The 24,207-nt window shown below is 39.0% G+C and overlaps 3 protein-coding genes and 1 long non-coding RNA gene across 7 annotated transcripts; 2 read left to right on the top strand and 2 right to left on the bottom strand.

Annotated features, from left to right (window-relative positions):
- Positions 1 to 9,845: 9,845 nt before the first annotated feature.
- Positions 9,846 to 10,242, top strand: LOC114760664 (uncharacterized). Its single transcript, XR_003742070.1, has 3 exons — positions 9,846 to 9,930; positions 10,019 to 10,091; positions 10,169 to 10,242. It is a non-coding gene; the product is annotated as an uncharacterized LOC114760664 (long non-coding RNA).
- A 1,811-nt stretch (positions 10,243 to 12,053) lies between these two features.
- LOC114760668 (uncharacterized) lies at positions 12,054 to 14,948 on the bottom strand. The gene is made up of 5 exons (XM_028949951.1): positions 14,792 to 14,948; positions 14,619 to 14,661; positions 14,472 to 14,535; positions 13,884 to 14,254; positions 12,054 to 13,494 (listed from the first exon to the last, which is right to left on the bottom strand). The coding sequence occupies exons 1-5, from the start codon at positions 14,946 to 14,948 to the stop codon at positions 12,054 to 12,056; spliced, it is 2,076 nt and encodes a 691-aa protein (XP_028805784.1).
- A 107-nt stretch (positions 14,949 to 15,055) lies between these two features.
- Positions 15,056 to 20,356, top strand: LOC114760662 (FHA domain-containing protein PS1). Of its 3 annotated transcripts, XM_028949944.1 has the most exons (7): positions 15,056 to 15,615; positions 15,727 to 15,965; positions 16,590 to 17,151; positions 17,257 to 18,689; positions 18,774 to 18,897; positions 18,979 to 19,343; positions 19,773 to 20,356. In XM_028949944.1, the coding sequence occupies exons 1-7, from the start codon at positions 15,327 to 15,329 to the stop codon at positions 20,013 to 20,015; spliced, it is 3,255 nt and encodes a 1,084-aa protein (XP_028805777.1). In that variant the 5' UTR covers positions 15,056 to 15,326; the 3' UTR covers positions 20,016 to 20,356. The 3 variants fall into 3 exon arrangements, with proteins under 3 accessions (XP_028805777.1, XP_028805776.1, XP_028805778.1); XM_028949943.1 differs by having other exon boundaries at positions 16,590 to 18,689; XM_028949945.1 differs by lacking the exon at positions 15,056 to 15,615 and having other exon boundaries at positions 15,932 to 16,002; positions 16,590 to 18,689.
- A 437-nt stretch (positions 20,357 to 20,793) lies between these two features.
- LOC114760671 (protein SENSITIVE TO PROTON RHIZOTOXICITY 1) lies at positions 20,794 to 23,576 on the bottom strand. Of its 2 annotated transcripts, none has more exons than XM_028949955.1 (2): positions 23,313 to 23,576; positions 20,794 to 22,589 (listed from the first exon to the last, which is right to left on the bottom strand). In XM_028949955.1, the coding sequence occupies exon 2, from the start codon at positions 22,486 to 22,488 to the stop codon at positions 20,965 to 20,967; it is 1,524 nt and encodes a 507-aa protein (XP_028805788.1). In that variant the 5' UTR covers positions 22,489 to 22,589; positions 23,313 to 23,576; the 3' UTR covers positions 20,794 to 20,964. The 2 variants fall into 2 exon arrangements, with proteins under 2 accessions (XP_028805788.1, XP_028805789.1); XM_028949956.1 differs by having other exon boundaries at positions 20,794 to 22,603; positions 23,313 to 23,386.
- Between the last annotated feature and the right edge of the window lie 631 nt (positions 23,577 to 24,207).

Consider the following 24,207-nt stretch of genomic DNA (forward strand, 5'->3'; position numbering starts at 1 on the left):
TTTCAAGGGTTGCATTTCGAAGATGGCTCGTTTGATGTCTTCTTTTGTGACTACACCACCAAGCATAGATAATTGTAGATTAGTTAAGGGAGGAAATAAACCTTCATACCTGAACTCCCCAGCCTGCTCATCCTCCAAGGAGAATAGTGACTTGAAATAGTTTTTTGCTAAGCTACTTAAACTCTCCTAGTTTGCTTCCCATTCGCCCCTATCATTTTTAAGAATTGCTATGTGGTTCTGTCTTCTCCTGATGAGAGCTTTAGTGTGATAGTAGCTTGTATTTTGATCTCCTTTACTTATCCATGTGCTTCGGGATTTCTGAATCCATAAAAACTCCTCTTGAAGGCAGGCATTTTTGTATTCTACAAGAAGCTGCTATTCCAACTCAAGATAATGTTCAGATTGTGGGTGGTTTTCCAACGCTTTTTGTACCCCGATAAGTCGAGCTCTAAGTTTCCTTTTCTTTTGTCCCACTATACCGAAGACTTCTTTATTCCAAATTTGGGCCTGTTTTGTGAAATTATTGATCTTCTCCTGCAGTCCAGCACCATTAGCCTAGGTTGTAGAAACAAGCTGGTGGAAGTCTAGGTGAAGTAGCCATGCTACTAAAAACCATAAGGGGCCTGGTCCTTTCCTTTCGGGTTCTCCACTTTTTATTAGTAACGGTTTGTGGTCACTTTGGAGCTTTGGGAGGTGTATTACTATGGAGTTTGGATGATCCATAATCCAGTTGTTGTTCCAGAGGGCTTAATCCAGTCGAACTAACAGGTTGCCTCTTTGCCACGTGAATTTTGGGCCCACGAAGCCCATATCTATCAAGCCTGAGCTTTAGATGAACTGTTGAAATTTAACACAGTGATTTTGAATTCTATGGCTCCCCTTTTTCCCTCACTGTTGGTAAGTGTTGCATTAAAATTGCCGGTGATTAGCCAAGGTGATATTACATTATTAGCAAGCCTGGAGAGCTCTTGCCAAACATGTAATCTAAGTGTTGGGTTGGGGCTTTCGTAGACTGCGGTGAAATTGCAGGTCTTACCTCTATTGACGTCAGTCCCTTCGGTATGTATGAACTGTCTATGATTTAGTAAAATATTGACTATGATGTAGTTGTTCCATAGGAGCCAGATCCCCCATGAAAAACCTTAGGCTTCAATTCTATGGGAGTTTGGGTAGGCAATCCTTTTGGTCACTCTATCTACTCTAAGGCTGAAAATTCTAGGCTCAACCAAAATGACCATATCTAGTCTGTATCCTTGGAGAAAGGATCTTAAAGTAAGCAAAAAACATGAGCTAGCTGCATTCTGGCAGTTCCAGACAGGGAAGGTTTTATTCATAAGGAAAGGTAGATTATTGCTCCATATCAGAGTGGTTGAAGATCAAGTCCTCTTCAAAGGCTGTCTCCGTTGCTTCCACATAGTGCACCTCCTCATCTGATCCAATAGGTACCCCTAAGGCTTCTGTTAAAGCTCTCGTGGTCTCCTCCAAGGGGCCTCCCATGGCACCTTTAAACATTGGTTTCAGGTTCCTTATCTTGATGGGAGTTTGTAGTTTAAAGCCCAGTTTCGTTGGGCTTCGTTTAGACAGCTTGGGCTGGATGTTCTCCTTATCTATCTTAGCCTTTGTCTGGTTCATGGACTTGTCTTATGGGGGTCTGTTGCTGTTTGGTTTTGGGCTGGCTGTTGAGTTCTGATGCTGACAAGGATTATCTAGAGCTACTACAGAATATGTCTTTCCATCTAGGGTCGTAAGAAGCCTGTATTCCTTGTAGGCGTTTGTTTCAAAAAGGTTTTTAGAGGGGGTCATAGCCTTTGCAGGCTTTTGGTGACTTGAACTCTCTGATAGTCTCTCCTTGCTAGGCATTGACTTTGGGACCCATTCTCTTTTTTCCTTCCCTTTTTGTACTTCCTGTTGGGATACGGGTCCTTGGTTAGCATTTGCAACAGAGGGTCTTTTACCTTCCTCATGGTTTTCTGCATTCTCTGAGGTTGCAAGGACTCTATACTTGTTATTGATCTGTTCATTCCTAGGGAGATTACCTGCTGCCTCTTTTTTGTTGGCCCTGACATTTCTCCATGATCGAGAAGGTATCTTCATCCACTCCCCGTAAATCTGACCCTCAAGCTCTTGTGGTTTACACGCCGTATTGGCATCCACTACCGGAGATGGGAATGCAGTTGCCGCTCTGTGTACTCTGAGCTAGTCGGGGTGTTAGCTAGGGTTTCTTGCTGCGTTTTAAGTGGACACGTTATATCCAGGTGCCCATAACGACCGCAGTGGTAGCAAATTGTGGGGAGCCCTTTGTATTCCACAAATTGTGTGATCCCATCAAGTTTGAGCATGGCGATGAGTGGCTTTGTTAGGTCAAGTTTGACTGCAAGCCTTACAAATCTCACCTTTGCGACCCCCGCCGTGTTATAATCAATTCTCAAGACTTTTCCAATGACGTCTCTTATGGCTCTCAGTATGTTCTTGTGGTAGTAGTGATACGGCAGGCCGGGTAATCTGACCCATCCAAACACCTACTTGATTTCTAAGTTGAGCGGGGAGAAGGTGGGTTCCCATGGATGAACCGTTAGATAGTGTCCTAGGACCACCCAAGGTCCTCCTAGTAGTGCATGGTGGTAATTAGCTTCTTTCTCAAACTTCGCCATGTTGCATCCTCCTTCTAGTTTAGCGAGTTTTATTCGGCCTTTGGGTTGCCACATGGTTATGATTCTTCCGTACAGTGTTTCCTACCTGACGAATCTGCCCAGGATTTTTACAACCACTGCCATTTTCATGTATCCCACCATTATGTCTTTAACTTTGGGAGAAAGAGATAGTAGGGATGAGTCCCGTTGTGTCCACTGTTACATCTTCTGCACTAAGAACTAGCTCTTCTAGAGGTAGCAGTTGTGCACCTTCCTCTTCGTTGCTATTACCCATCAGCTTGTCCTTGAAGAAAGGCGGGCTTTTCAGATTCTCCGGTGCTTGCCCATTCTATTCGAGGGGCTGGTGTTGTAGGTTTATGGTGTCAGAATTTTGGGCTGTTGGCACCTCCTCTTGAAAGAGTTGCTTTTGTAGGCCTTCCCAGTTATGCTTCTCGATTGATGCTGTAGCTTGTTCCCCCATTTCCAAATCCGTGGAGGCTTCATCTGGATCCCATGTACACACTTTTTTTGAGCTCCTATTATCTGCAGAGCTGGGGGCTCGTTCATTCTTTAGGGCCAGGTTGACATTAATGCTTTGTTCCATCTCTGTCCTGTTGCTTAATGATCACTCAGGTACCTCTTCGCCACTGGGGGTGGCAATTTGGTTTTCTTCCTCCACTGCAGTGGGCAACGAAGGCTACTCAGCTCACCAGAGATCACCACAATGGTAGTGATCCCTTGGCATGATTTTCAAGTGAGAGAAAAGTCAACTTCTTTCCTTTGGTAAAGATAGAAATAATGTTTTTAATACCAATACTTGTAATCACGAAATTCATGTGGGCTTCTGTTATGCGTAATCATTGATTCAAAATTCTCCAAACAAGTAGCGAGCTTAAAAATTACATGCAAGCATGTAACGCTTTTATTTCAGTCAACTACAAATAGAAATGGAAATTACATCTAAGATTAGGCTGTATTCTTTTTATTTTTTCAATCAAAAATTTTAGGTTGCACTCTATGTGGTCCAAATATGATAGATATAAAAAAAAATACTTTTTATATGATTAACTAGTTGAGTCAAATTTAAGTATTGTTGGTTCAATTGAAGATAACTCCCTGGGACGTATCGCTCAAATAATTGGTCCGGTACTGGATGTAGCTTTTTCCCCAAGGAAGTTATAAAAGTGCCTTGCATTCGCATAGACTTTAACTTGAAATCTTATATTAGACTTTAACTCAAAACCATAAATCCCCCTTTGGAAGTTTGTTTGCTAAATAGTACCTGAAATCTTAAGGAGTTGTTAAGGTCATACAGTGTAAATAAGTTTCATAATGAAAAGACAAAAATGCCCTTAAAGTTTAATAGATGAGAAATAGGCAAGAATAGAGGGGGAAATGGAAGATCAATTGCACATTTAGAGATTTTAGTTGCACACACAAAAGATCAATTGCACATATAGAAGTTTGATTGCATTCACTATGTTTTGAACAAAATAGAAGATCAATTGCACATATACAAATTTTGACTGCACACATGGAAAGTCAATTGTATGTGACGGAAGTTTGATTGCACATACCATGTTTTGAATGAAGTGGAAGATCAATTACACATTTGGGGATTTTAATTGCACATATGGAACATTAATTGCATGTGATGAAAGTTCGATTGTACACACCATATTTTGAATGAAATAGAAGATCAATTGCATGTATAGGAATTTTAGTTGTACTCATAGAAGGTCAATTGCACATGACGGAAGTTTGATTGCACACACCATATTTTGACCTAAATGAAAGATCAATTGCAAAAATAAAGACTTTGATTTATTATTTAAAAAATAAATTTCTAATTTTTCACTTAAGACAGTTAGATTAGGTTTGATGATGTAGATCATAATTAAAGGTTTTTTCCCCAAAAAAAAAAAGGAATAGGGGTTAAAAGTTCATAACAAAGTTATGGTTGCACAAATAAAATAAAAATTTTGTAATTTTAAAAAATATTTGTGCTCTTGAAGAAAACAATAATATTAAAAAATAATAACTAGTAGTATTACATAACAACAACAAAGCAGAGTAGATATATATGGTACTATCTCCTATACTTAATATAAAAGTTAATTAACTAATTTAAATAAATTAAACAAATTAGTTAAGTTAGTTATTTGTAACAAATAAATGTTTTTTTAAAATACTCTTGTTAATAATATATATTGGCTAGAATATCTATTTGAACAAATGTTTAACATGTGCCTGTAATTACTACAATGATTATCTTAAAAACAAATAAATAAATATAAAAGACGAAGTGAACCAAAATCTTATATTTAGAATCAAATTGAATATCAAATTCGCTTTTATATCAAGAACACGAGGTGGTATATTACATTACATATCTCTTTTTTTGGCATTAAAAAAATCCATTTATGCATCTCAACACTCCCATAAAAATTCACATGCTTATAATAAAATGAGATTGTAAAAAAAAATTCACCAAAAAAATGTTATACAACTGAAAATATAAATTTTTGCCCAAGATCTATTTTTTCGTCTTAAATAAAAAAAATCAATTATTCTGTTCATAATTTTACCTCAAATTTCTTAGTTGTTATGTTATATGTTTATTTTAGGGGAAATCACAAATAAAGACCCTCGAATTAGCAAAATCACTCTATGGTCACCTGAATATGCCAAATTACCATGAGGGACCCGGTCTCAAATTGCAAATAGCAAATGTTGGTGAAAAGACGAAATTGCCCCTCAGTGATTTGAACCTGCTGAACCCGCGGCACGTAGTTCCCCTACTATCGACAACTTCCCACTGTTCTCTACATTCTCCCTATTGTCTCCATTTTCGCGCACCTGCGTACTGCCATTTTGCCGTAAGAGTAGTGTGGAGAGGAGTGTTGAGACGGTGAAGAGCATATTTGCTGTGACAGAGGTGAACAAGCAGTGGTTTATTGGCATTGTGGAAGGGTTCAGAGAAGTCGAAGGCATCGTTGAATAGTGCGGCAGCAATCGCTTTAGGTGATCAGAGTTAGCAGCTACGTTGGGCAACTGATTGTAGTAAGTTTGTTGGCTAATTTTGTTTGGATTGGTTGCTGCAAGAATGTGCGAATGATTGGTGAGAGTAAAAGAGTTTAGGGTAGGAAAGTAGAAGTACCCAAATTTTGATTGAGTGATGAAGAATGTTATTTAACAGAAAAATATAGGTTTTTTCTGTTAAATAACCTGTGGGAATGGTATTTATGTGGGGAGGGAATGACAATATCAGTTTCGTAGATGACAATAATAGTAGGGAAAATAACGACATAGGATATAGTCAAGGGTAAATTTAATTGAAGAGGTACTAAGTGTGTTTTGTTATAAATGAGAAGGTGGATGGTGGGATTTGATAAGTTCTGTAACGAAAATGATAATTTAAGAATAGGAAATGACAAGTTGATTAATTGGGAATCAGAAGATGTCAATGCGAAACTGACAAGTTGGTAATGGGAAATAACAAGGTTATAACAGTGAATAACAAGATTTGTATGCGGAAGTAAGAATTTGATAATAGGAAATGACTTGTTTGAATAACAAAGCTGAGTATGACAATAAGACAAGTTTATCATTTCAAATGACAAGTTAAACTACTAGTGTATGATCAGAAATAACAATTATGATAAGTATGTGGGAATAACAAGTTGAGCTTAAAGAATTGACAACTTTTGTAGAGAGAATAAAAAGTTTATCATAGGCGTTTGATTGACAGAACGAGTATTGACAGAATTGTTGTTAGTCAGTTAATAAGTTGTGTTAGTGAACTATTGTATGTTGAATATTTTGCAGGAAAAAGGACATGGCATCTGAGGGAGCCTCCGGATCAAAGTCGACACACAATGGCTGGTTGCTATTCAGAAGGGAGTATTTGGCAACATTAGGTGATAGTGATATCAGAGGCAAACAAAAAAGAGACGCTGTGTCAAAGGCATGGAGAGCTTTGTCTGATGAGGAGAGGAAGAGGTACACAGAGGAGGCGAAGAAAAGAAGGCCAGAAAAGATTGAAGAGGAGAAGAAAAAGAAATATGTACCATCATTTTTAACCCGAGTGTCCTTGAAAGGTTTTAAGAAATTACTGCACTTTGTGAATAATAATGATGAGTTAAGGGATAGGGTGGAGAGGATAGGATTTGGAAGCTTGTTGAAGGTTGGATTGAAGAGACTTCCCCGCAATCTCCTTGTGACTATGCTAAGATCATATGACCCACCAACACATCAATTTACAATACGGGGGAAAACTGAGGAAATAGGAGCAAAACATGTTGACAAGCTCCTAGGAATACGCCATGGTGGGGAGAAGATTAAAATTGAAGTTTCGGAGGATGATGAAATGTACAAGAACTTGAAGAATCAGTATCGGAGAGTGCCATTCAGCAAAATACTAGATGACATTATTTCTGGGGAGGAAGATCACAGATTTGAATTCTTGTTTGTCCTATACACGCTGGGTACCTTTCTATGTCCGTCATCTAGCTCAGAAGTGAGTGAGCGGCTGGTGAGAGTCATGCGTTCCACGATGGATGACTTTGGAAAGTATGATTGGGCAACACATGTTATGGAGGACCTATGGAAAGAAATGGCTGACTTTGTGAAGCTGTATAGATAGGGTAATGATGGGCAGGGGAGCAGTACTGTTGGTGGCTGCGTATACTTGCTTCTGGTATGACTATTTTGTTTCTCACTGTGCAATACTTTATTGGCAATATGAACAATGTAATTGGTGATGATATGTGGTGTTGCAGCTTTTTTTCGGTGAGCATTTTAACCTCATTCAAGGTTCACAGCGAGGCTCCACCAGTGCTATCCAATACTGGACAGATGAGAAGATCAAAGAATTGGCAAATACTGAGAGGAAGAGCGTTAGGGGGCTGTTGTATGGTGAGAAAGGGAGTGATGTTGTGTTTGGCAAAGACGAGAGGATAAATGTTGATTCTCTGGACCCGGTATGTATATCTTTGGTAGAGTGATATTCTTGGTGAACTTCTTGTTTGTGATAGTTACGTTGTCATTTGATAAATTGACTTGGTATATATAAAACTTATGTTGTGATTAGGTTTAGTGAAGTTGTCATTTGTTATAGTTGACATTGTTACTTGATAAACTTAACCTGTTAAAAACGGTACCAAAGTTGTGATTGGGTAATGTGAACTTGTCATTCGGTAAAGTTCAGGTTTGGGTTGTTATTTGATAAAGTTGTTATTGATTATGCCTGAGTTGTGATGGGGTCAAGTGAACCTGTCATTTGTTACAATGTAGTTGTTATTTGATGTATCGAAGTTGCTAATTATAATTTATTAGTTGTGATTGGCTAAACTGAACTAGTCATTTGATATAGTAAAGTTGTTATCTGACATACCAAAGTTGTTATTTATACTACTGATGAACTTGTTATTCGCAATAGGGAGAGGTTGTAATTTGTTATAGTGTAGTAAGCTTGTAATTTCATATACTGAAGTTGTTATTTATAATATTTAACTTGTCATTGGGTAAAGTGAGCTTGTCATCTGCAATAGTGAGATCATGATGTGGTATAATTATGTTGCTAGTAAATTGATAAACGCCATTGTCATGCAGGAGCTGAAGCAGTTGCGTGCACGATTAATGAAGAGGATAGAAGAAAGCCATCAGAGGCTGATGAATATGGTAGATGAGGAGCTGTTGAAGGTGCACATTCCAAGAGAGGCAGATGGGAAGAGAAAAGGAAAGGCTCCTGCTGAGACACTCGCATCAATTGTTAGTGGGTCTGAAGATGACGATGAAGAGGAGAGACAGCATGCTGGTGAGACTAGTGAAGCTGTGCAGAAGAATGATGGAGGGAGTGATGGTGAGAGTAGTGAGGAGAAGGAGAAAGATGACGAGGGGAGTGATGATGAGACAAGAGAGGAGGAGGAGGAGGACAAGGAGAAAGGTGACAGGGGGAGTGATGATGGGACAAGTGAGGAGGAAGGCAAGGAAAAGGATGATGGAGAGAATGATGAAGATAGTCAGGACAAGGATGAGGGACAGAGTGCACAGAAGGACAATGATGAAATGGAGGGTGACATACCCACGCCTACTACCCCCATAAACCTGTCATCTAATGTTGAAGGTGATGATGCGGAGGGTGACAGAGCCGTCACTATATCCCCCCTAGCAATTGTCAAATATGTTGACCCTGTTGAGAGGCAAACCCCCATCAGGGTGGAACCTTTGACAGCAGCTGAAGGTGTGCAGGCACAACAAGTAAGGAGATCTAGCAGGGTTCGCTTCAACAAAATTAAGTCTCCTTGGTTGGAGTTGAAGGCACAAACAAGGTTGAAGAGGCCTGCAGAGGATAAAGACATTTTCTTCACCATTGTCAGCCGAAGTGTGAAAGGTGATGAAGGCGACTAGTAAGTATTGTGATACTCAGCTTTTGTGATGGGGTTTTATTATCACTTGTTAACATAACCCATATGCTAACTCACTTCAACCATTGTCAGTCCTTTGATTAAAATGTATGATGAAGATATTACCCGACGCTTGCTGCATTCTCTTGGGGGAAATAACAGAGTTAGTAACAGGGTCATGTCATTAGTTTGTAAGGCCGTGGTGGATGAGCAACAGGCTGTGGAAGGGCGTGTAAGGAGGCATATTTTTTATGCGGACTTCATGGTGAGGTTTCTTCATTAGTTTGTGAAATGATAAGTTTGTATATGAAAATTACAAGTCCTCAAAGGCAAATGACAAGTGTAGTATATAAAGTAACAACACTGTTAAGGCAAATAACTGTCTAAAGAAACTAATTGCAAACTGACAAAATCAATTTGTGTTCTTTATTAGGAGTTAATGATCCGTGACCCAGCTCGGTGGGACCCTAACTACCATGCACGACAAATAATTCCTCAATTTGTCGGGTACAACATAGGTGACTGTGACTTGGTTATGGGTCCTGCACTTGTTGGTGAGCACTGGTTTTGCTTTGCCCTTGAACCCAACACCATGAAGTTCTATGTCCTGGATTCCATGCGAGGAACTGTTCAGTCTAAGAAGACCACAACTAAGAAGAAGCAAGCAGTCACCTATGACCCTCAGGAAATGGCCATAGCAGGATGTGTAAGAATCACCTGGGCATATTACATTGTATTATTATTGTCTGAAATTATAGTGATGTTGATGAATATCTGATATATGTGTAGAGAGAAAGGTTCCACGACATTATTGGCATGGTTAGGCCAGATTTGACTGAGAAAATGCCAAATTTGGAAATTGTGCGGCCTGATGTACCTCAACAGAGTAATTTGTGAGTATACATACACTGCACATGTAATTTGCTGATTTCCTATATTTATTCTCGAATTGTTAAACTGTGATGGTGGTGTTGTTCCTAGGAGGGACTGTGGGGTGCATGTCCTAATATGGCTCAGCAGATGGGAACCCAATCTTCCACTAGAATACACCCAGGTGATGTGGTTTGCTTAATTGTTGTGACTGGTAAAGGGGCAAAGTAAGATTAACTTGCTGTTGAATCTGTTTTGCAGGGAGATGTGGCAGCTTTTCGGCGTGATCTGATGTGGTGGCTGGTGAACCATGATAACAATGAATGCCGTGAGGATACGCTGAATCTTATTCCACATCCACAGAAGGGGCGAACGTCCAAAAGGAGGAGAAAGTCCCTATAGAAAAAGAATTTGGGCCATGAAGGACATTGACTGTAGATAATGTTACTGCGTTATCATTATGTGTAGTGAACTTGTTGTCTGGCCTAACTGCTACCCAGTTATGACAATTAGTAATGGTGAAATGACATTTTTATTGACATCATTGAAATTGTGTTCAAGTGATGCTATTTCCACTTTTCTTTAACGTATGACAACATCAATATGCCAATTAACAAGTCCATTAAGCAATATATGAAGTACCTTTTTTTTATGAAATGACACTATTTCCACTTTTGTTTAACATCTGACAACTTCAGTATGCTAAATAACAACTCCGGTTAAGCGATACATGAACTTCAATTTTTTCGAATGAAGTTACAGTATTTCTACTATTGTTTGACGAGTGACAACTTCACTTTGCGAAATAACAACTTCGGAAGTGGAAGCGGCGAAGTTCATTTTTTTCCTGTTTAAATGACAGGCTTTCCACTTTTGTTTACCCAGTGACAACTTCACTTTGCGAAATAACAACTTCGGAAGTGGAATCGGCGAAGTTCATTTTTTTCCTGTTTAAATGACAGGCTTTCCACTTTTGTTTACCCAGTGACAACTTCACTTTGCGAAATAACAACTTCGGAAGTGGAATCGGCGAAGTTCATTTTTTTCCTGTTTAAATGACAGCCTTTCCACTTTTGTTTACCCAGTGACAACTTCACTTTGCGAAATAACAACTTCGGAAGTGGAATCGGCGAAGTTCATTTTTTTCCTGTTTAAATGACAGCCTTTCCACTTTTGTTTACCCAGTGACAACTTCACTTTGCGAAATAACAAGTTTTGTTAACCAATTGGCAATATCAGTATGCCAAATAACCACAAAGCACAGGTGGTTTGACAGCAACCTCTATTTGCTGATATAACAAGTAAGCAGTCTGCATTTACAATACAACCAAGGGAGTTTACAGCAATACTAAGTCAAATAACCACAAAGCACATGTGGTTTGACAGCAACCTCTATTTGCTGATATAACAAGTAAGCAGTCTGCATTTACAATACAAGCAAGGGAATTTACAGCAATACAATGTCATTTAGCAAAAAGTAAGAGGTCCGTTTACAACAACCAGATTTTGCAATAGTCAATAACAAAAAGACATTCACAACGTCGTTGACTTCTTTTTTCCTTGTCAGCAAACATATTACTTGCAAAAATAGCTGTGTAGCTATGCAACTAGCAACACCCTTCTCCCAAAAAAATTAAGAAGAGTGGAGCGTATATACACCAAAAAATTAGTTGTCGCTTGTAGAAATGAACTTCAAAATGGGTTGGGATTTTTGCAACTCCTCCTTGTGTGTCCAGGTTGGTGGCATCTGGTGCAATGGTAGACTTTTTTGTTCTGGAATTGTGATTCCTGCCGTTTAGTCCTTGGTCTTCCAGGAGGCCTACTTGTATTTGGTGGTAAAAGCAGGGTTTGTTCAACAAGATTCTCAAACATATAGTCATTTGGGTTAGGCATATCGATTGTTACCACTGGAACCATGCTCCTGCCATATATTTTCTCCTGTGCTGAAATTTTGTAACAATCTTCAACATATTCATATACATTTCCCCCCACAGTCTTAATGGCTGCACAAGCATGGCAGCATGGAATTCCTGACATTTGCCAACCAAGACAACTACATTGGTGTAGACCAAGGTCTACTCTTTGATCTCCACGAGATGTATGTACACACAGTCTTCCGCCTCCATAATTGTCACAGCTCATATACCTACTGAAATACACACATATATGATGCATGCATCTTCCTTGCTACTTTCTCCCGATGCTCATGGATCATTTGCGCCACATTATGCTTTCTCTCCTTCACCATCCAAGAATTGAAAGACTCAGCTATATTGGTTGTTATATTGTCCCATCTTTTAAATGGAAACTTGCTCATTGCCCACCTATTCACATCACCTTGATTGATAACCCAATCATGTAACTCAGGAGACATAGTTCTCAGCTCTGCCATTGCATTATCAAAGTCACTATCAACCCTTGCATAAGCTACTCTATCAAGAACCTTTAATGCATCTTCTTTTGACCATTGGCTTGTCCTTTTACCTCTGTTTACTTTCACTTGTTCAGCGCTGAAGTTTTCCTTCACATGCCTATAACAATACGCATGTCTTTCACCTCCAAATATTGCTTGGACAGCTCCTATTATGGCATTGTGTCGGTCTGACACAATTGTCACCTGCACCGAACCAACAATTTCTTTAATTTTGAACAGAAACCAAGTCCAGTCATCAAGGTTCTCTGATTTCACCACTGCTATTGCAAAAGGCAACAAGTCATTATCTGCATCATATCCCGACGCTGAGAGTAGTGTCCCCTTATATGGACCACTTAAATGAGTTCCATCAACATATAATATAGCCCTTGCACCACTCAAAAAACCCTCAATACACGAACCATATGCAATGAAAATCCGCTCAAATGTATTACCAATGGAAGCCCATTCAGCAACTGTTTTATCATCAGTTTCCTTTAATCTTTGGCATATCCATGGTATGAACATATAGGATTCTTCTGGTTTCCCATGTATGTGTTCCATGGCCTTTTCCTTTGCTCTGTAAGCTTGAGCATATGTTAGCCTCACACCATATTCCCTTTCCAGTGTCTTCCTTATTTCAGTAGGACGCTTTTCGGTGTGGTTCCTTATCTCCTCAAGTATTATTGATGACGTCAACGCAGCATTGCCAGCAAAAGTGACATCTAGGTTTTCTTGCGCTGAATGAATGTGTTCATTAACGAATGTGGTCACGCGTAATAAAAGAGTATCCCTCCCAACAGCATTTGCACAAATCTTCCATGGACACCCTTCCACTTTACACCTCACATTCATCTTCTCCCTACTGTTTCTCACATATGTCGTTGCAAACTTCTGTGCAATACTAAACCTGTACACAGCCTCCCTAAAAGCTTGGGCATGTGGAATATATTGCCCCACTCCTGCAAAAACTCCAACCCATTTCATGCAATTCAAATTACCCCTCAATGTCCCTTCACTCCCTGAACCGTCACTGAAGTTTGTCTGACTTAAACCCCCTCCTTCATACGTTAGGCATTCAGCACCATAGTCAACAATGAGTGGTTCATAGTTATCACCAAGGTTCACCACACCTTCAGTCATTTCTCCCGACAGCCCAAACAAATTCTCACCCCTACACCCATAATAACAACGTTCGAATAGAAATTAGCAACAACACATTAGCAAATAACAACATTCTACTGTAACAAAGTTAGCATAATAACAAGATTTGTATGGGAAATATCAACAATTCATTATAAAATAACAACTTACTACTGTAACAAACTAAGCAATATAACAACATTTGAATGGAAATTAGTAACAACTCATTACCAAATTACAACTTCCAACCGCAACTTCATTACCTTAATTACAAGATTTATATCTAAATTAACAACAATTCATTACCAAATAACAACTTTCTACTGCTGCGCAGTGCACATGATAACAACATTTCTTTGGGTATTAACAATAATCCATTACCGAACAATAACTATCAACTGCAAAACTTTAACCACTTACATTTCTCCATCATTCACTGCTCCACCTTCCTTCTGGTTCCCTTTCGCTGCTACATACAAATGAGCACTGCTATCGTTATATCTAAACATATTGCAAATATCACCTTCATCATAAAGATCAACCAGTGTGCCCTCAGCAAACTTAACCGTGTACTTAATTTCGCACCCTTTAGCATCATTGTGTACCAACTGTGATATTGTTCCTCTTAATTCCTCCAGTGTTATCCCTTCTTTTATGCTGCTTGCTCTCACACTCCCTCTACCGTATTTAACTTCACCTTCACTGTTTCTTTCAAAATACCCACCAACATGGAAAAAACAAAACAATTCCTTCCAACAGCTTGACCCATTGTAACAGTTCATTTTGTCATCCTAACCTGGAACAACAATTTACATATAAAAAAAATATATTAGCTTCACTATACTTTTATTCAATCAAATTTGAATTTACAAATCAAGACCAACTAACTCTTCTCTTCCCCACTTGACATTAGGGTTTTACAAGTTGGACATTCTAAATGACAAGATCTTTACTCCTCTCCCCCCACTGCACCACCGTTAACTTCATACTCAAACTAATAATTATTACCTCCTTCCATTTCCCCTCCCCCACTCTCCCATTCGTGATATTCCTAACAGAGATCAGTGGCAACCTGCGTCATGAAAATCACAGGTCAACAATCTGACTACAAAGACTAATATTTTGAATCTCAACCCAACCGAACCCTCCTTAAACAGTATTATTCCATGATCAACTCCACCGCTCACTCCCTCCATACCTATCACCCAACAACCCACAATGCCACTCACCACATTCAAGAACAACATCACATTCCTCGGTCTTACAGGGTAGAGAAGAAGAAGAGTATACTTAGAAACATTACAAGCATTACTTACTTGATTCTCAACCATGTGCACCACTAATCTTCTCCTCCAAGCTCTCCACGATCACATTGTTTGTCTCAGCCTTCATTAATGAATCTGATTGACTGAGGGGCAATTTCGTCTTTTCACCAACATTTGCTATTTGCAATTTGAGACCAAGTCCCTCATGGTAATTTGGCATATTCAGGTGACCATAGAGTGATTTTGCTAATTCGAGGGTCTTTATTTGTGATTTCCCCTTTATTTAAAAAAAAAAAAAGAAACTGCTGTTATTGTGCATAGTCATTATGATTTGGGAATGTAACGCCAAGCACATGAGAGGAAACTGAGGCATATTAGCCGTTGCCCCTACAATGCAACGGTCACCTTTTTTCAATTGACGAATATTCAAAAATCAAACTCACAAATCCTCTAACTCTAATATGCCAAATCCTCAAACCCTTTAATTCCCTCTTCTTTCTCTCTATAGACCCCACTTCACTCTCCCCCACCTCCCACAAACTCAGATTCTCTCTGAAGAGTGAAGGTTTGATCACTACCTTCTTCACCCTCCTGCGTAATGGCCGAGACGCAGTCTCTACCGGCGGTTGCAGAAATGAAAATCCCAGTGTTCACAGTGCTCAAGAATGGGGCTATTCTCAAGAACATCTTTATCGTCAACAAATCACCTGAACCACAACCGCTAGCTTCTTCCGTTCAAGATCACAACAACCAGGACCACATCTTAATCGTTGGGCGGCATCCTGATTGCAACATCATGCTCACTCATCCCAGTATCAGCAGATTTCACCTCCAGATTCGGTCCAACCCTTGTTCGCAGAAGCTCATTGTGGTCGATTTGTCTTCCGGTAAACCTTACTAGCATTGACATGTTCGATTCTGTAGCTTTTTTTGTGTTCGAGATTTTTTTTTTTCTTATTAGGGTTCTTGAATCCTGATTGCTTCTTGGTCGTGGTAAGTGCATGGGACGTGGGTATCGGGGAGGAAGATTGAACCTGGTATGAGTGTGCAATTGAAGGAGGGCGACACAATGAGAATTGGGGCTTCCAGTAGGCTTTATCGGCTGCATTGGATTCCCATAAGCCGTGCCTATGATTTGGAAAATCCCTTCGTGTCGGAATTGGACATGGCTGTGGAAGCAGAAAAAGGACAGGAGGACGATGCGTTGCCCGAAGAAGAAGAACAAGAGATGACGCAGGTACGAATTCAGGCTTTAGAGTTCTATCGGTGAAGAGGTTAGAGTCTTGAAAACTCTTTATTTCTTCTTTTTCAATCGTATTTACATTTAACTTTAGTTAAATCAGTCCGCTGATCTTACCTGAAGTTTTAATTTGATGTTTTGAGTCTAAAAATCCGTATTTGAGTATCATATCTGTAAAAGTGTTCCACTTAGCCCCTGTTATGGAATTTGTGTAAAGTTGAATTGTGTTAATATGATGACTAATGCTTTGTCTTTGAAATCTTAAATATACATTAGAAGATAAAATTACATAAACAAAAAGAAAAATCTTTTCAAGTGAGTTGCATATATTTCATTGTGACCCACCATAGGATGATAGACTCCTAGTAATGCCTAATCCAAAAGTCAATTAAGGAGCTTGTGGAAGCTCTCCAAGAGAGCCAGCTATGATGGCATTGTCATTAAATTGTGCCTTTCTTTGAGGAAGCTCAAGGTGTATTGTGAATCTGGCAAGGATAATTTGTTCAGAGTTTTCAGGACTCTAGCTTAAACAGGAGAATTGTGCTTGTATCGATGGTTGTTTGTAAACTAAGTTTATCATCCTGAGTCCTCACTCTACTTGTCTCTCTTTGGCGCCTGCAGAATGAAAGCTTTAGTCCGGTAGATAACGAAGAAGTTCAATCAATGGATTCAATACTGGAGTCTATCAATTGTTTGTTCACTGGTGAGAATTTAGAATACAGTGCGAAGAAAACAATTCCTTCAGAAGACTGCATTTCTTTGCACCGTGATGAAGAAGAGAATTGCCCAAATGATGACCACCTAGAAGATAAAACTACTAGTGGCCTCCTTGGAACTGAAACATCATATTTGGCTACAAACTCTCTGAGTGAAAACGAAGTGTGTGACACAAAATTCCATGCTCTATTGCCTCCTCGTGTAGAATCAGTATATGAACGTAGTAATCTGAATAATACTTCTGAGGGACCACAGAGAATGCTTGATTTTTCTGTAAACGTGGAATCTTTATTCCATGTTGTAGGGGAAAATCAGGCCTATTCTGGAGCAGAGGTTCCCAAAGAGACCAACATTTTAAGCACATTGGGCGATTATTTGAGAGAGAGCTTATGTTTGCCAGTTGTTGAAGCTGTCCAAGGGACCAAAATGCTGCAATATCAAGATGTTCGGCAAAATGCTCCATTCGGTACATTTACTTCACAATTACCGCCTATTGAGCAGAAGGTTCCCTTCGACAAGCATAGGTCCAAAAAGCTAACAAATCTAGATCCTGCGTCTTCTGATATAACAGGTGCAGCTGTAGCAGTTGAAATGCCTAAAGAAACTGGGTCTGGATGCACACTGAGAGATAATGATGGAGGGACACACGTTCTAACAACAGGAGCAGAAAACCTCTTAACTGAGAATACTTTCTTGCCGGTTGAAGAAGCTACTCAAGAAACCAAATTTCAACTAATTGAGGTTGCTTTGGACTCAGTATCTGGTAGTGAGGAACAAATTAATTGTTTCCTAGATCATAAGTCAAACTTCAAGCCACACCAGAATTGTATCCCCCGTAATGAGAAAGGGCAGTCAATGGATGGAATCGTTCAAGATGTTGGAGACGAGTGCAACAATAACATCCCTCTCATTTCACTTCCAGCAGAATCCTCAATTGCATCATTGTCTGAGGACTCTGTCATGGAGATTTCAAACAAGAAAGAGAATCAGACCCAGCGATCTCTTGATGTTATGGCAGGATGCTCTGAGAAGAAAATTCTTGAAAAAGGTGTAGAATCTATCGAAAAAAATTTCATGTGTAGTAATATTTGGTCAAGAAGAGGTAAAGCAACGAGTGCCCCTCAGATTCGAACCAGCAAGAGTCGAATGAAGAACACAGCTAATGTTGTTGACAATGAAGTTGAAACGAGCTATCAGAAGGGTATTAAAGAGAAAGCGAAAGCCAAGGATACTTTGTCTATTTTAGATGGGGAAGAAGAAGAAATGTTTACTCCAGATAAGGAAAATTTCAGCCCAAATACTCTTCAATTGCGGTTTCAGAAGAAGGGTAAGCTGGAAGAAATTAAACACTACAAGTCACGACAAAGGTCACACATTTCTGAGAATCACTTGAGCCCTAAGATCTATCTGGGAGAGATCCCCATTTCAGAAAATGAAAACCAGACTCTAGAAGTTGTCCAAGAGCAGAAGTCAGAAAGAAAGCCATTTGGCAGTTATATTAAGTTGGAGAAAAATGCGATGGATATGAGCAATCAGAAGGATATCACAGATAAAACAGTTCCAAAGAATATTTTAGCTGAATTGGATGAGGAGGAGGAAGAATACCATACTCTAGATAAGGAAAATTTTAGCCCAAATACCCTTCAATTGCTGTTACTGGGGAAGAAGGGTAAACTAGATGAACTTACACAGTCCAAGTCACGAAAATCGCACAGCTCAAATGCTAATTTTAGCTCCAACACCACTTTAGGAAAAGAGAACCAGACTTCAAAAGTTGCCAGAGAACAGAAGTCAAAAAGAAGACCCTTTGGTAATTGTATTGAGTTGGAGCAGGAGCAAGATGCTATGGCGCGCGAAAACAGCTTAGAAAGGTCACCCTTACAATCACTACTAACGAGCTCTCGAGGCAAGAGCAGAGCAGAGACATCTCACTCTGTTTTTGCTGCAGAAAACATCAGTGCCAATACTTTTGCCCAAATTTTGGATAAGAGCAATAATCCTTACGTAAGTTGAATTAATTGTTGGTTTATTGGGAGTAGTTCAAGAGTTCGTTTAGCATATATGATTTACATGCGTTTTTATTCGCAGCATGTTAGTAAGAGGAGTTGGAACATGGTTGTGGACACTGCATCTCTTCTGAACAAGGAATCTAGGAAAGCTCTGATGCTTTTGGAAGGTCTCAAGGGCACTCGTTTAATCATTCCAAGGATAGGTAACGACGTTAATATATATTTATATATAACATTTTTACCGTATTGCACAAATCTGATTCTTAGTCACTCTGTATCTTCAGTTATAAAAGAACTGGACAGCATGAAGCGGCAGTTTAGTTTCTTTAGAAGACCATCAGAGGCTTCTTTGGCATTGGAATGGATTGAGGAATGCATGATGAAGACAAAGTGGTGGATTCATGTCCAAAGCTCAATAGAGGAGGGAATGTTGATTGCTCCCACACCACCTGCTACTCCACCGGCTCAATTTGATGAAGAGGGTTGGAATCTTTACCTTTCATCCCACAAGAGCTCAATGGAAATTGTTTCACCGACAGCGGAGGATCATATCCTTGACTATGTTCTTACATATAGAAGAAAGCAGAACGATGGACAGTTTGTCCTTCTTAGTGACGATGTCACCTTGAAAATCAAATCCATGGCAGAGGTAGAGTACTTTTTTTTCCTAGTCTTTGCAACTGCATTTACTCCCCCCCCCCCCCCGACCAAGAAGGAATTCTCTTTCCATTTAAGAGAAATGAAAATCAATTCACCCAAAAAGAAAAATAAATTTTCCGGCTTGGTCATGCATTGAACACAGATGACTCCATGTTGACTCCAATAACAGGATAAATGACCAAAATAAAGTAGAACTGAGACTAAAAGACCCCGTTTTGATGAAATATAGTGATTTGCACATTTTTCTTTTGTCGTTTCATTTAGATTGAACAATATAAACATACGACGAGATTGCGTATATTGTATTGTAGTGTGTCATATATATTTTTGAAGTTTGTGTCGATGATTGTATTGCATCAACTGTGCACGCCGGAAGAAAGATAATTTTAAGATCTTGATAGGCTTTCGGATGTTGCAGGGGTTGCCATGTGAGACAGTTGAGGAATTTCGTGATAGTCTAGTGAATCCATTCTCTGAGAGGTTCCTGTGGGCCGATAGCTCACCTCGAGGACAGACTTGGTCTTGCCAGGATGATGTCGTTTTAAGGGAGAAATATTGTCATTCCCCTTCAAGGAAATCATCAAAGGGGGAGGGTGCTAAGGGTCTGAAGCTTATTCTGCTTCACAATTCTCGCTATGGCCGACTCAATTCTGCCCGCTAAACAGCTCGGTTTAGCCGTACAATCCATTTGTTGGCTCTTCTATACATTTTTCTTGTGAAAAATTATAGTTGTATTGAATCTAAAATGCTGTGACTGGTTGCTGTTCATGAATATATATTGGATAAGCTTCTAGGAGATGCAAGGCTGAGTTTTGGTCTGTTCAATTCTGCTTGATTGTACAAGAACCTTGTTTAACAGCCCTGGCAATATAAAATCGTAATTGGGAATGTAAAGATGTTCTTGGGAGAATGGTATTAAACTTGTATTATTACGTCAATTAAGTTTTGCGCGACACAAAAGTTGAATCATATGTAAGCACTGGTTGTGTCGGTTTAATTCCAAACATCAATGTTAAATGGCTGAGAGGGTTTGCCTGTATACTTTGATTTGCTTCCCCCCGGTCAGTGCCGAAGTTTTGGGCATTATCGAAGGGCTCAATCTTTGTCGGGATATGGGATTGAAGAAGGATGGTGTTTTCTCAGATTTTTGGCTGAAACAACGAAAATGATCACTTGTGGCATCCATGAACCTCAGAGTGATTTTTGTACAATCAACTTTCACGTGTCAACTTTGACTATTTTTCGATTAATATAATATCCAATTTTGAATCATGCATCATATCTAAAAATTTAGTCATTGTTAGAACACAATAATATCATGCGATCTGTGCAACCAACCCCATGTAGTAGAATAAAGCTGCTTGTATACACAATCGTAGGCTGTTTTTCATGGAAAAATGCCGGTTTCCTTTGGCTAACACAGTGACTATACATTGTAGTTTCGGTTTGAATAAAGAATATAAACTTTAAGGAAATATCTGTCTATATATGGAATTGCAAGTACATGAGATTACTATGCTTTACAAATTTCAATGAAATCAGTAAAGTAATCCCTTCACGATCTAAAACTAGAGCATCATTATCATCATCATCATAAATTATCACAAGATTCACACCAGATTGTCAGAACCTGCTGCTCCCCCAGATTTAGGAGAATAATTGAAGGATTCGGACATGAGAAAAGGAAATGAGCCTTCGGCGTCGTCAAACGGGGGTCGAGGAAAATCATTGAATTCACCGAAGTTACAGGTTTCAAAGTTCAATGATGAGAGGTAACTGATAGGATCATCAGCAATACCTTTCACATCCATAATGTTTTGAATTCCATTTTCACAAGAAGCATTTGATCCAAAGCTCAAGTTAATGCTTCCTCCGTTATTATTATTATTGTTCTCCTTGATTTCCATGTCAGCTAGCCCAGCTGGTGCTTTTGATTCATCCAAGGGTATTGCTGGTGTATGGCCTTGAAACAGAGCAATGTGCCCAAAAAGCTTGTCTTTCCTTGAGAATGTTGTGCCACATGAACATAGCCATTTATCCTTACCACAGTGCTTTTCATGAGTTTTAAGGTCTGCCATGACCGAAAATTTCTTGGTGTGGCACCTGCTGCAAATGTAACTCTTGTCACAGTGACTTCTCTTGTAATGGTTTTTCACACATAAAATAGTCTTTAGAGGTTGAAACTTTTTGTGATCCTTATTACGCTTGCAGCCACGGTAGGGACAGGAATATCTCTTTATGAGCTTTGGTTCAGACACAGATTCTTTGTTAGGTTTTGCTAGCGCTTCCGGGGTTTTATACTCATCACCATGGCCTCTCATATGCATCCGAAGATTTGCATCTCTCTTGAATCCCTTTCCACATATTGTACAGAAATGTGTATGAGGAGCAAGGATTTCTTCTTTTTCTAGCTGTAAAATCTCAAAGGAACCCGGCGGAAGGTTCTCGCCTTCCTCCACATCCTCTTCATCTTTTGATTCATGTTCTTCCACGTGGTTTTGCTCCATTTCACACATATTTGTAGGATCAGCCTGGTTGGACTGTTCAGGTCTTTTGTCTCTGATATTATGTTGTGGTGGGATACTACTACTAAGATCCAATGCAGAAGGAAAAGTAACACCAGGAATCTGGCCATGCTGTCCGGCAGATGAACTGGCATTTGAATTAAGCCTGACAGAAGGAAGAAGACTTCCAGCTGTAGAGATCAATTGAACAATAATTGATGTCAGATTTGCAGTGACAAGCTGCTTCTCTTGACTTATAAGTTCATCAGGTTGTCCAAATTGTTGACCTTTCTGATCAACAATCAAATGCACCAAACCCTGGAGCTGATGAATCTTATCTTCCAGGAAAGAAAGATTTTCCAACATTATGGTAGGATCCCAATCTTGGAGTTTACCGGTTCGTGATGTGTCGCCAATCTGACAACTTTCTTGATTAGGGATCTTGATCTCATTGCTGGAATCACGCGGAAGCAAAAACTGGGCTCCACAGGCTTGGTTGAATTCTTTAAACAGGGCTTCCATCCGGATACTGTAATCTGACATAGAGGGATCTTCCCACCTCTGTTGACAATTATGCTGCAAAGTGAAATCTGGAAGAGAGGGTGGATTAGAGGAAACTTTTGCCTGCATTTGATTCTGAGGGGAGATTAGGGAAGAGGACGTTGACCAGGTGTTAGCACAAAGGCTCGCCTCAGATCCAGTATAAAATCTGCACCTCAGGTATCCGATTACTGCCAAATCAAATCTACAACAAATTAGGAAATAGCCATGAACATCAAATATAATCTGCACAAGCCCAAAAAAAAAAAATACAAGCTATAAAAATAAAATAGAAATCCATGCAACAAAACCTTCATCAAAACAATAGTTATCAAGAATCATTAATGACATCGAGTTCATGAAGCAAAAGTCTCTGACATATCAAAGCACTAGTTGGTAGAAAACTGAATATTCACTTCAGAGAAATAGCTTCACCCAGGTCTCCCAAGATTAGAAGTATAGACTTTTCAGTTTCACTTTCAGATTGAACTGCAAGGGTTTTCAATATTTCTTTCTTCACTTTGAGCAATTATCCCATCACCAAACAAGCGAAAACCAACCAGTCAGTCAACAGGAAACTGTACAAGCCATTCTCATTTCAAGAGATCTAGAGTTTCAATTCTCTTTCAAATGGCATAAAATCAATCGAATCTGTTGTCTATAATATTTTCACCCCTTTTAATAAGTAATTACCCTAAATTTCTTTATCTATTTAAATTAGATGTGGCCGGAAATCAATTTAGACAAACCCCACCAATCAATCGATTCAATGTTCACCTCAACAAGATGCTCAGAAGCATGAAGAAGGAGGAGGAGGAGGGAGAAGATGAGGCAAGCCTTCTAGACTACTAACCCTAGAATCAGCATATAAAAATCCAGATTCCTGAGAACTAATTAAAGATAGATAAACTTACAAATCCAAAGCTGAATAGATGAGCGGCGATTTATTTCTGCACTCTAACAGATTAACACAAGAACACAAAACAAATTAACAAAATGAAGAATGAGAAAGGAAAAAACCCGAGAAGCTGAACTGAATGCTTAAATAAGCAGCTTGTGTGACCAAGATCGTTCCTTTCTTTCTTTGTCCAACACAGTAAAAGTTAAAAACCCACTGGTCAACCCCACCACTGTGTATTTTCTTGGTCAATTTTGGAGAATATATTTTATTTAAAAAAATTATCTGATTTCACTACCCATCATGAAATTGAATAGGGGTCAATTAATGGTGATTGGATTAAGTAAAAAAAAAGATTTTTTTAAGTAGGTAATAAAAATTAAAACTACTTTTATCTAGATTCTTTCTATCAAAAGAAAAGTGGGATCATTGTCTTATGAGCTGGGCTGGGGGATGAATCAATGGGAGCCATAGGTGAGGGTATTGATTAGAATGAATGAATTTTTTGGGCAGAGATGAATTAAAAATGGAAGGATTGAGAGAAGAAAGAGACAAGAGGTTGGAGTTCTGATTGGATATCAGAAGAAGGGTCCCACACTCTTTGGCTTCATTCTTAGGTTGTTTGGGAATCGGGGATGGAGATGCAAAAATGAAAATTTGGAATCCTTATTCGTAATAATTATAAATTATCATATGAACATAATGGAAAAATATTATATGGGATATTTAGATAGAAATCAGACCATAATTTTACAATATATTCCTCTGGTCTTTAATATAAAACATATCTAACTAATTTGATTAGATTAAGAAAGTTAAGCACGTTAGTTAATTATAAGAAATATGACATGTTTTTCCTAAAACACTATAATCATCTTTCTTAATATCCTCCATCCTTTTTCTACTTGACT

Source organism: Neltuma alba, unplaced genomic scaffold (genome assembly GCF_004799145.2).
Source record: "Neltuma alba isolate B1F8T4 unplaced genomic scaffold, ASM479914v2 tig00011011_pilon, whole genome shotgun sequence".
NCBI lineage: Eukaryota > Viridiplantae > Streptophyta > Magnoliopsida > Fabales > Fabaceae > Neltuma > Neltuma alba.